Here is a 12,702-nt window from a genome sequence, read left to right as displayed (position 1 = left end):
AAATAGTTCTCTTGTTGCACAGGGAGAATTGGATTCAGAAGATAAAAATAACCCGGGAAGAAAAACAAAAATGCAAACAGTTTACACTCATTTCCCAGTATTCTTTCTTTGGGTGTAGCTGCTTCTGTCCATCATTGATCAACTGGAACTGAATTAGATCTTCTCTTTGTTGAAGATATCTACTTCCATCAGAATACATTCTCATACAGTATTGTTGTGTTTTATTTTTAATATTTTATTTTATTTTTTTAATAATAACTTTATATTGACAGAATCCATGCCAGGGTAATTTTTTTTTTACAACATTATCCCTTGCACTCGTTTCTGTTCTGATTTTTCCCCTCCCTCCCTCCACCCCCTCCCCTAGATGGCAAGCAGTCCTATATATGTTAGATATGTTGCAGTATATCCTAGATAAAATATATGTTTGCAGAACCAAACAGTTCTCTTGTTGCACAGGGAGAATTGGATTCAGAAGGTAGAAATAACCCAGGAAGAAAAACAAAAATGTAAATAGTTCACATTCGTTTCCCAGTGTTCTTTCTTTGGGTGTAGCTGCTTCTGTCCATCATTTATCAATTGAAACTCAGGTCTCTTTGTCAAAGAAATGCACTTCCATCAGAATACATCCTCATACAATATCATTGTCGAAGTGTATAATGATCTCCTGGTTCTGCTCATTTCACTTAGCATCCGTTCATGTAAGTCTCTCCAAGCCTCTCTGTATTCATCCTGCTGGTCATTTCTTACAGAACAATAATCTTCCATAACATTCATATACCACAATTTACCCAGCCATTCTCCAATGGATGGGCATCCATTCAATTTCCAGTTTCTAGCCACTACAAACAGGGCTGCCACAAACATTTTGGCACATACAAGTCCCTTTCCCTTCTTTAGTATCTCTTTGGAGTATAAGCCCAGTAGTAGCACTGCTGGATCAAAGGGTATGCACAGTTTGATACTTTTTGGGCGTAATTCCAGATTGTTCTCCAGAATGGTTGGATTCGTTCACAACTCCACCAGCGATGTATCAGTGTCCCAGTTTTCCCGCATCCCCTCCAATATTCATCATTATTTTTTCCTGTCATCTTAGCCAATCTGACAGGTGTGGAGTGGTATCTCAGAGTTGTCTTACTTTGCATTTCTCTGATCAGTAGTGATTTGGAACACTCTTTCATATGAGTGGAAATAGTTTCAATTTCATCATCTGAAAATTGTCTGTTCATATCCTTTGACCATTTATCAATTGGTGAATGGCTTGATTTCTTATAAATTAGAGTCAATTCTCTATATATTTTGGAAATGAGGCCTTTATCAGAACCTTTAACTGTAAAAATGTTTTCCCAGTTTGTTGTTTCCCTTCTAATTTTGTCTGCATTATTTTTGTTTGTACAAAAGCTTTTTAATTTGATGTAATCAAAATTTTCTATTTTATGATCAATAGTGATCTCTAGTTCATCTTTGGTCACAAATTCCTTCCTCCTTCACAGGTCTGAGAGGTAAACTATTCTATGTTCCTCTAATTTATTTATGATCTTGTTCTTTATGCCTAAATCATGGACCCATTTTGATCTTATCTTGGTATATGGTGTTAAATGTGGGTCCATGCCTAATTTCTGCCGTATTAATTTTCAGTTTTCCCAGCAGTTTTTGTCAAATAATGAATTCTTATCTCAAAAGTTGGGATCTTTGGGGTTGTCAAACACTAGATTGTTATAGTTATTGACTATTTTGTCTTGTGATCCTAACCTATTCCACTGAACAACTAATCTATTTCTTAGCCAATACCGAATGGTTTTGGTGACCGCTGCTTTATAATATAGTTTTAGATCAGGCACAGCCAGGCCACCTTCATTTGATTTTTTTTTTCATTAATTCCCTTGAAATTTTTGACCTTTTGTTCTTCCATATAAATTTTGTTATTTTTTCTGGGTCATTAAAATAGTTTCTTGGGAGTCTGATTGGCATAGCACTAAATAAATAGATTAGTTTAGGGAGTATTGTCATCTTTATTATATTTGCTCAGCCTATCCAAGAGCACTTAATATTTTTCCAATTGTTTAAATCAGACTTTATTTGTGTGGAAAGTGTTTTGTAATTTTGCTTATGTAATTCCTGACTTTTCTTTGGTGGATAGATTCCCAAATATTTTATGCTATTGACAGTTATTTTGAATGGAATTTCTCTTTGTATCTCTTGCTGTTGGATTTTGTTGGTGATGTATAAATATGCTGAGGATTTATGTGCATTTATTTTGTATCCTGCAACTTTGCTAAAGTTATGAATTATTTCTAATAGCTTTTTAGTACAATCTCTGGGGTTTTCTAAGTATACCATCATATCATCTGCAAAGAGTGATAGTTTGGTTTCCTCATTACCTACTCTAATTCCTTTCATCTCTTTTTCAATTCTTATTGCTGAGACTAGGGTGAAACACCTATTCCTTTTCCTTAGAAATACTGGCTAACTGGTTTCTTCCATAGCCTTTGAGATGATCGCAACAAAGGAGAAGTTGCTAGATGCAGAGTAATTCATCTCTAATGATGGCATAGTAGCTAGAGAGTCTCAAGCCTGAGGGCGGGAAGTCCTGGCTTCAGATCCTGTCTCTGACACATAAGGAGCAAACCATAGAATTGAAGAATTAAAAGGTACTTCAGAGGCTACCCAGCGCACTGGGTATGGCAGCAAGAATCCTCTCAACAACTGATCTGGTCAGCAGGCTTCCCATTCACTTATTGATCTTTAGTAAATGGGAATCCACTACCTCCATAAGCAACACATTCTACTCTTCCTGTCAGCAGTGTGGAAATCTTCCCTTAAACCAAGGCCGATGTTCCTTGCCTATACGTTTTACCTGTTACCTCTGATTCTCCCTTCTGGGACCAAGTAGAACAAGATGATGACAATGACTGCCATGTCTTCCTCCTCCTCCTCTTCTTCCCCATCTTTCTTTCTTCTTCCTCCTCCCTTCTTTCTTCTATCATCATCATCATCATCTAAATTCCATAGGGAATCACAAAGTCCTTCATGTATATATAGTTCCTCCTCTGGTCTATCTTCCACATGGTAGCCCTGTACATATTTGAAGACAAATATGATGCTGTCCCACCCCCAAGTCAATCATTATCAGTCAGTACATATTTATTAAGTCCCTACTCTGTGCCAGGTGCTGTAGTTGGGGCTGGAGGTACAAGTACAAAGAATGGAACAATTCTTATTTGCAAGGGGTTTATATTCATTGGGATAAATATTTCTAGTCATTTCAACCAAGCCTCCGATGATGTGCTTTTTCCAGTCTTCACTATCCAGGTTAGGGGATTGTAGGATTTTGACTTGGCAGAGACCAATGCGATCATCCGGCCCAATCAGAGACCACAGAATATCAGAACTGGAAGAGATTTCAGAGATGAGAGGAGTCCATGTTATTATCTTTCAGATGGGTAAACCAAGACTTGGAGAGTGGAAGACCTTACTTATAATTACACAGGTAGTTCATAGCAGAAAGAGAATTTGGATGTGGATCTTCTGACTGCTAACCCAGTGATCTTTCTCCTTCAGAAGAAGGTACAGAATAAATGCTTCTCTCCCCAGAGGGAATCCTGACCCCCAAAGCAGCAGAAATATGCAAAGCAGGGGCGACACACGTGACAACAAGCAGCTCCTTTGATATAGACCACAGAGTAGAAATTGCACCCTATGGACTAGAGTGGAGATCAGCTGTCATGGATTAGATGCTCTAGGTTCTGCCAAGGTCTTTGCAATTGGTATCTCCTTTGCTCTATACCATCCTTGAGGAGGAGCTAATGCAAAACTGTTTCTCCCACTTTACAGAAGAATTTGACGAAGAACCTTCCTTGGGGCTACTGGCAGAGTAGTGGCAAGCTTCAAATCATAAGCATTCTGCTGTAGCATGTAGCTCAGACCTTACTGTGGTGCCACATACTAGTAAATAAAGGTTCTCTCGTCCCTGGCTGTGCATACTGGACCCTAATTTTAGCTATGGTTCCCTAAGTTGAGTGCTTTGTAATCCCTGCATTTTATGTGCTACATCTAACGAGTGGACTCTGGGAAAGAGTCCATAGGCTTCTAGATTCTGCTGACCACCCAAATGATGTCTAACAACAATAGTACTGAAGAAGTCCTGATAATTAGTGATTTCACAGAGATTGTCAGTGAAAGTCACTCTGTAAAGCCAACCTTAAAGTATCTGTGAATGGCTGCTCCAGCTTTGTGATGACATAAAGGACTGAGGGGTACTACCTTCAGTGTGACAAAATCCTCCAGAAAATGTCCAACACCTCTTCTGATCAATTCAATTGCTCAGTTGTATCCCACTCTTTGTGACACTGTATGGGATTTTCTTGGCAAAGACACTGGAATGGTTTACCAATTCCTTCTCAGACAGATTAAGGTAAACAGTGATGAAGGTGTTTTGCCCAGGCTCACACAGGTCTTTCTGATTTTAGACCTAAAGCTCTATCTACTGAGTTATCAAGCTACAATATCCCCTAAGACCCTATAAAACAACCTACAATGTTCTGATTCATTTCAGAATGTAGCTAGCACTAGGAGGGGTCAGGTTTGGGGAAAATAGATTTTCAAAATAATTAAAGGGACATTAGAAATATCAGCATTGATTTTGGAGTGTGGGCAATCACTTGCATAGGTCTTGACCATAGAAATATTTTTCTCCCTATAAAAGTTTCCTGTACCCTGATGCCATGAACTATGGGGAAATATAATAGGGGGCTTTCAAGCTTCTAAGTGGCTCCTTCTACCTTCTCCCAAGACTTATGGTAGTTCATAGCCAAGAATGGCCCAAGCTGAGAAGAGCTCAGGTTCTGAACTATATTGCTCGACAAAGGGAGTCCCTACCTAACTCAGATCATGGATCCTGTACAATCCGGAAGGATTAAAGGGATCAGCTTCTCTCTCATTGTGTGTTTCTCACCCTAACCTACCACAATCAGCGTCAGATCTAGGCTGGAAGAGGCAAATGAGATTGGAGCAAAAGCACTTGCCAAAGTCCCAAAGCCCAAGAAAACAGTGTGGTCAATTGCCATCTTTAGGGAGTCTGAGAGCCAGTTTCCACAGACTAACAGCTCAGTCATGGCCATGCCTGGGTCTTGAGGAGGCTATTTGGGTGATGGCAAAAGCAGTGTTGTTGTTGTTATTATTGTTGTTAGAGCACGTTTTGAACACAGAAAATGAAATTCTTTTGCATTTAGAGAACCTCTTTCCAATTTTGGAGAAGACCTTTGTCCAGTGGAGAAGGCTTCTGATGAAACATCTCTTGGTCAAACCCACATTGGAGACCTTGGGGCCAAGGGCTGTCCCTCTCCTGACAGTCCCAGCTCAAAAGACCATCCTTAGAGACAAATGTTGTCTCACTAGAGGAAGAGAAGAAAAAACTCCAATAGACTTTCTGTGCTTCCATGAGGCTTTATGAGTATTTCTTAGCATCTCTAATAAACAGCCCTAGATTGGCTTTTCTTGCTTCTCCAAGAAGCCCATTTTGCTTCTGCTTGGCAGCATAACTGCAGTTCAGGTGAAGCCTTCTACTTTTACTCACCTTTCCAATCCAGAGCCGGGTGCTGACTGGGAGAAGCTTCATTGACTTCTAGGCCTCTCTCGCCATACTTCATCTTAATCCTTGCCTCTTACTGGTAATTTTCCCTTCCAGTCCCCATTACCTTGAGGTCGTGTAATGTATTATCCAATCTGTTTCACTTAAGTGACCCCAAATTCAACATCTATTCCCATTATGTTCCTGGCAAAGAAAAGGCTGATGAAAGAACTGTGTCTGCAATCCTCTCGGCTGCTCTCAAGGATTGAGCCTAGCTTGATGAGCCCGAACTTAACTGTTTCCTATGATCTGCTGGCCATCTATAGGGGCTCAAGTGTCATTCAGCTTTCTTGTCATTTCAATTAACCTTGTCATTCCATTGGAGGAACCTTATCTATATAATTATTATCATTTTACAGACAGACTGTTCTAGTGAGAGATTTATATTGCAGAGAAAGAGCGAGTGTTTTCAGCTCCTTATTTCTATTTCTGTAGATTTGTGGGTTGGGAGGGAAGACTAAGCAGAGGAAACTTGTATCTTATCTGACTGGGCCACAACTGAGCCGATGCGCTTTGGAAAACCATGGGGCATTATATGGATTGTCTCAATTATTCTTACATCTCCTCCATGTCTCCCAACTCAAAAATCCTCTATTCCTCAGTGTTTAATACATAGGAATTAGTTAACTGATTAGTGAAAGGGAATCTCATACTTACCTCCAAGGGCATGCAATATGTAAGGAAATAATCACTGAAGCAGCATTGGTTAAGCATTTATTATGTGCAGCCCACCTGGCACATCAGGGAGATCAGGTGACCTCGTAGTCACACAGTGAGTGACAAAGGTGGGGTTCAAATCTCAGTTCTTGCTGAGCCTGGGTCCCTGACTCTGTCAGTAGACTAGGACCTGAGCATCCACAGCAAAACACAACATGGTCCTTCCCCTCATATGGAGATTGGTAAGCAAATACAAGGTCATATGTGAAGGGAAAAAATACTTATATGTGGGGATGGTTAGTAGGGAGACAAAGAAAGGATTCCCAGGAAAGCCGAACCTTGGAGGAAGCTAAGGATTCTACCAGGTAGGAGCAAGAAAGAAGTTGACTGCAGGCTTGAGGGATAGCCCAGGTAAAGATGGGAGAAAGAGCTGAAATGCTGAGTTTGAGAACAAAAAGTCAACTCTTTTGGCAGGAAAAATGTGTTTATGAAGTAAAGTAATGAGGAATATGTCCAATGTTGCTCTTTTCAGCAGTGAGCTGATTCAGGTCAGTTCCAAAGGTCTTGTGATGAAGAGAACCATCAGGAACTGAGTGTGGACCACAACATAATATTTTCTCTGTGTGACTCAGGATAAGTCCTTTAAATTTGATTAGCCAATCATGTTCCCATATTCAGCCCTGGCTCTTTGTTTTTTTAAGTTTTGCATGCCCTCAGTAGAATGTAATCTATTGCTTGAGAGCAGGGTGTGTTTACCTCCATCCAATCTCTGAGTCTTAAGAGTTCCAAATCCCAGTCCTCAGCTGTAGAAGGGACCTCCTCCAAGGTTAGTCTTGGCTGTTTGAACTAGGAGATAGAAGATATAGGAGTTTTTGTGTCCCTCCCTTACCTCCTCACACCCCATTCTCAATCACAAATCCTGATAGAAGCTTGACTGCATACACACAGGAAGCAACTTTTCCTTTGGGGTTGGCATTAAAGAAACAAGAACAGCTATAAATAAATGGCATTGTTTCCTGCCCAAGAAATAAAGGAAGCCACTAAAATTAAGATAGTCTGTATTTACCAAGACAGTTGGGCCCCTGAATGTTCACTTAGAATTGAGAACTCCTTCTAACTCAAAAAAGCATGGATTGGGCAGCTACTCTATGTAAGAAATGGTACCTCAGAACTCAGCACTATGGGGTCTAAGTGCCTCTTAGGTGTCAATGGACAAGTTGGAACCTGGGGATACAAAGACAAAATCTAAGACTCTGTCTCCAAAACCCAACTGGTCACGAAATCATTTCAGCTACTATAAGTGTGTATGTGATTTTGTGTCTAACAAAATGGTGGTCCTTCCACCAACATAGATTGCAACCCCTTCTATGACTCATAGGTGGTTTTAAAAAGTTATTAATTCAAAGGAGACAGAGAACTTTTGTTTCCTCATCTGAGTAATGGGGATAGTAATTACCTGAGATCCCAACTTCATAGATAGGTGAGGTTCAAATGAGATAGAAATTTGTGTGAAGCACTTGGTAACTTGAATGTTCTTTAGAAATGTCACTTCTTCCTCCTCCTATTCTGATGAATGTTCTCTGTCGTGAAGGATTGGCATGGGAATCTTTTGTATTCTTACACCATTGTTGGTCACGGCACCTCTCAATTTCCCAAATGTCATCCCTACTTTTTGGTGTGAAGCCTCTTCAGTACACACCATCTTGTTCCTTAGTCTCTGAGCTTCATGGATCGGTAGAGAGTAGAGCCTGACTCCTTAAGGTGAGGGCTCATACTCTTTAGTTTTCACATCCTTCCTACTCATGAGAAATACTAGCCTCAGGCAAAGAAATGGCTTCCCCTGGCCTTTTGCCATACACATCCTTACAGTTAGCTTGTCTTTTCAAGTATCCCACCCACATGATTCATGTTCTGAAGGATATTCTGAAATACCTTCTTAGAGCCTAAGGTTTGAGCTGTGAAAACTGAGCCATACATGCCTATGGGGAGGGTGCTAGTTACAGCCTAGTTCAGGCATTTCCTAGCTGTGTGACTCAGGATAAGTCCTTTAAATTTGATTAGCCAATAATGTTCCCATATTCAGCCCTGGCTCTTTGTTTTTTTAAGTTTTTCTTTTCCCCAGTTATATGTAAATACAACATTTTTAGTTATATATGTATATTCATTTGTTTACATATTTCCTTATGAATCATGTTGGGAAAAAAAATCAGAACAAAAGGGAAAAAAAGAAGAAAAAGGTGAGAAAAGTGAACATAGTCCATGTTGGTTTACATTCAGTTTCCATGATTCTTTCTCTGGATGCAGATGGTATTTTGATCCAAAGTTTATTTGGATTGCCTTGGATCGCTGAACTGCTGAGAAGAGCTTAGTCTGTCATACTTGATCATTGCACAATCTCGCTGTTGCTGTATACAATGTTTTCCTGGTCCTGCTTGTTTCACTCAGCATCGGTTCATATAAATCTTACTAGATCTTTCTAAAATTAGTCCATTCATCATTTTCTAGAACAGTAATATGCTATTACTTTCACATACCATCACTTATTCGGCCATTCTCCAAATGATAGGCATCCCTTCAATTTCCGACTCCTTGCCATCACAAAAAGAGCTGCTACAAACATTTTTGCAATTGTGGGTCCTTTTCCCTCTTTAATGATTTCTTTGGGATATAAGTCCAGTAGTCAGCCCAGTTTAAACTATGTGAGGTCAGAAATCCAGCTTGGTCCATACCGTACCTTTGCACTCTTTCTGTTATTGTTTGCTTGCATTTTTGTTTTTTCTTCTCAGGTTATCTTTACCTTCTTTCTAAATCCAATTTTTTCTTGTGCAGCAAGATAACTGTGTGTATATATATATATATACAATACAATATATTGTATTGTATGTATATACATGTATATAAATGTATATAAATAAAATATATATGTGTGTGTGAGTGTGTGTGTGTGTATACACACACACACACACACACATATTGTATTTAACATATATTTTAACATGTGTTAGACTACCTGCCATCTAGGGGAGGGGGTGGAGGGAAGGAGGGGAAACGTTGAAACAGAAGTTTTTGCAAGGGTCAGTGTTGAAAAATTACCCATGCATATGTTTTGTACATAAAAAGCAATAATAAAAAATGTAAAAAAATCCAACTTGGTACCCTCCTCCCTCTCCTCCCTCTACACTCACCTCCATTCCCATGTTCTACCACTACCTGTACTCTCGTCTTCATCTCTATTTTCTACCACTACTTGTGCTCTCACTTTCCACCTTCTCCTCTCACTTGCAGTTGTATTTTCTTGAAAATTTCCCATGCTACCACTACATTTGTCCACCTCTAGGACCCTGTTCCATGGGCCTCGATGACCCCGTCAGAGGAGCTGAAAAGGGGGCACTCATGCTCTTTTAATCTAAGCCTGTCTAATACTTTTCTTTAAATTAGAATAGGAACTAGGACTGAGATGGGATTTCAGTATTAGTGAAGAAACAGCCTCCTTCCATTTTGTAAATGAAGGTGAAATTCATTTCACTTAAATTGAACTTTTTAAAAGGCAACAACCTAAACCAGTGGTCTTCAAACTTTTGTTCTCAATATCTTTATCCTATTAAAAATGATTGACAATCTATCCAAAGAGTTTTTGTTTATGTGGTTTATAGTTATAGATATTGATCACATTAAAAATAAAAACTAATTATGAATTTGTAGACTCTCTGAAAGGATTTCAGAGATTCCCAGGATGCTCTGGACCAGACTTTGAGAATCACTGATAAACTATCTTTAAGATTGGATCAGGATGGAGGACTGTCCTTTGGAAAGTTGACCTTTGTTTCAGGACCTAGGAAAGGAAGCAGGTTATTTGCCTGGGACAAAGAGCAAGGCAGGAATATTAAAGGAAGGCCTTAAAGTTTTCCCTCCCCCATTTTCTAGGGACAGCTACTGCTCAAACTCAGGCTACTAATGCCCATTAACAAAATGACAGCTGGCCAAGAATTTGGTCAAAAATAAAATAAATTTTTATTTAATAATGAACCTGGGAAATCAGGAAGTTAAGGAAACAGCTTCAAATCAGAATTGTAGGAGAGTTCCAGTATCGGTAAACTCATGGTCTAGAAGTTCTCATATCCAAGGTGTTAGTCTGAATATAGGCCAAGCAATGGGATTGACTTGCAAAGTCTTCAGCTGTTTTCATGTCTCAGGAACTTTCTGGCAAATCTTAACAGTTGTAACTGGGAATATTCTGGCTAGAGTCTTAAGTCTTAATGAGTAAGGAGTTTTCTGGGAAGGACTGATGAATTATGAGGAAAAGTCTTGTAACAACTCTTTCTTTTTCTATTCTCATAGCTTCTTTTAGGGGGTATCTTGGTTGGGGATTGGGATCTGACCTGCTCTCCAGGCCACGGCCTTAGACGCGGAGAAGTTCCAGGATGTTTTTATAGCAGATGGCAACCCAATCATTCTGACTTCTGGCCCACTGCACATTATTGATCTCCCCATCAGCGGTATAGGTTAGGATGGGCTCCTCGGCAACACTGGGCGCCTGCTGAATATCCCAGATGAAGGCCTGGCAATCATCACCGGCGGTGCAGAGTTGGCCTGGGGAATGGGGTGCCCAGGTGAGCCCATTGACACAGGCCCCATGCCGGTTAAGGCGGATCATGGGTGTTCCAGGCTTACGCAGGTCAAGGATAGTTACCTCAGAGGACTCCATGGCCAGGGTGGCCATATAGTTGAGGTTCAGCTTGTTCCAGGCGAGGCGCAGCAGCGGAAAGTGCTGGGGTTCCTGATACAGTATGGTGCTACGGTCAAGTCGGCGCAGGTCAAACTGCCGAATAGTGCCATCAGCACCCACGGAGGCAAATACATCTCGGCTCCCTCCAAAGGCAATATCATAGACCTCTTTGTTGTGGTTAGTAAAGTGTGCCTCACCGTGACCCGACACGCGGCCTAGTATCTGACGGGTCTCCAGGCCCCATACGGTACATGTCGTATCGCTGCTCGAAGTAGCCAGTACATGAGGGTCTGTGCTGCTCCAGTCGAAAGATGTGAGGGGTGAACAGAAACGATTATTCTTGTTCTGGCTGAGTACACACTCAAGGCGGGGATCCAAGTCAAGGGAAACGGCCCCCACCGTGGAAGCAGCTGCGGCCGCGATGATTCCACGGCCCCGCCCTCGGAAGACACTGCCCCCTACTGCCTGAGCCCTATGGATCAATCCTCTTGCCCGGCCCACAGAGGGAACCACATCCTTCGGATTTAGGCAGCGCCAGATCCTCAGGTAGTCGCCGCTTGTGGCCAGCAGGTCGGGGTGGACGCCTTGAGGGTCAGGCATCCACATGATCTTGGTGACTGGGTAGGGATGCTGTAAGGTATATCTACACACGAAATCTCCCGAGTTATCACACCAGTCAGACGCCAGGCTCACGAGTTGTACACTGTTCCCATACTCCTCCACGAAGCTTCCTATCGCGAGGCGGAAGGGTTGGTCAGCCCTCACGCTCCAGTTCATGGCGTACACAGTCCATGGCGCTTCATATTTATAGGTCTTGCGGTGCTGATAATCTTTTCGGGGCAACTGGTGATGTAGCTGTAACATTTTTGGGGCTCAGATCACCCTCTTTCCTCTCTAAAAAGCGAGCGTTGACTTCAAAGTTAAAGATGGCGGAGTGGCTGTTGGGCCCGCGCGCGACCTTTGACAAATGATGGTCTGAGGAGTTGGGTGTGGCAGTTCATTGAGAGGGCACCGGAAGAGGGTTCAAAGGTCATAAGGTACTTCCTCTCTTCTGACATAAAAAGTTATAACTCATAGACTCACCCTATTTCCTATTCCCTGTCTCTGGTGATAACGGTTTTAAAAAAAACAAACAAACAATAAAAACCATTCTTTCAATTCCTTCCTTTTATATGGGAAGGAATGGAGGTCTATAAAGTGGAGTAGCGTCATCCACAAGCTACATAGCTAGTGAACAGTTGGGACAGTAGGAGAACCCAACTCTCTGTGCCCAGAAAGTCATGCTTTTCCACTTTGTTGTTCTGTAAGCACCAAGACGCCACCATCCTTCTTGATCTTTTCTGGATACCCAATATTTAGTATGGAGGGAGCACCAAAATCATGTTTGTGAAATCATTAAATGCTGTTTGTGAAATCATTGACATTTGCACCCAAAGTAGACCATTGGCTTTCTGTTAGCTAGCTTCTTTCCCGAAGTAGACACTGTTCAGTTTCCCATATGAAGAAAGTGGGCCCCAAAATAGAAGGGCTGTCTGTCTTTGACAGTTAGCAGTGTCAGACTCCAGCTGTCCTCCACTTTCCAACTCACTTGACAGGCAGCATGGAATTCTGGAGCGCCACCTGAACCCAGGATCAGGAAGACCTGAATTAAATACTAGGTGGAGGATCTCAAACAAAGAACCTTTGTGGG

The 12,702-nt window shown here is 41.3% G+C and overlaps 1 protein-coding gene across 1 annotated transcript; it reads right to left on the bottom strand.

Annotated features, from left to right (window-relative positions):
- Positions 1-10,327: 10,327 nt before the first annotated feature.
- On the bottom strand, positions 10,328-11,876 carry LOC127543165 (DDB1- and CUL4-associated factor 7-like). The gene has a single exon (XM_051969182.1). The coding sequence runs from the start codon at positions 11,874-11,876 to the stop codon at positions 10,686-10,688; it is 1,191 nt and encodes a 396-aa protein (XP_051825142.1). The 3' UTR covers positions 10,328-10,685.
- Between the last annotated feature and the right edge of the window lie 826 nt (positions 11,877-12,702).

The sequence above is a fragment of the Antechinus flavipes genome, chromosome X (genome assembly GCF_016432865.1).
Source record: "Antechinus flavipes isolate AdamAnt ecotype Samford, QLD, Australia chromosome X, AdamAnt_v2, whole genome shotgun sequence".
NCBI classification, from domain to species: Eukaryota; Metazoa; Chordata; class Mammalia; order Dasyuromorphia; family Dasyuridae; genus Antechinus; species Antechinus flavipes.
The sequence above is the reverse complement of the archived record's forward strand: the minus strand, read 5'-3'. Positions and strand labels throughout refer to the sequence as shown.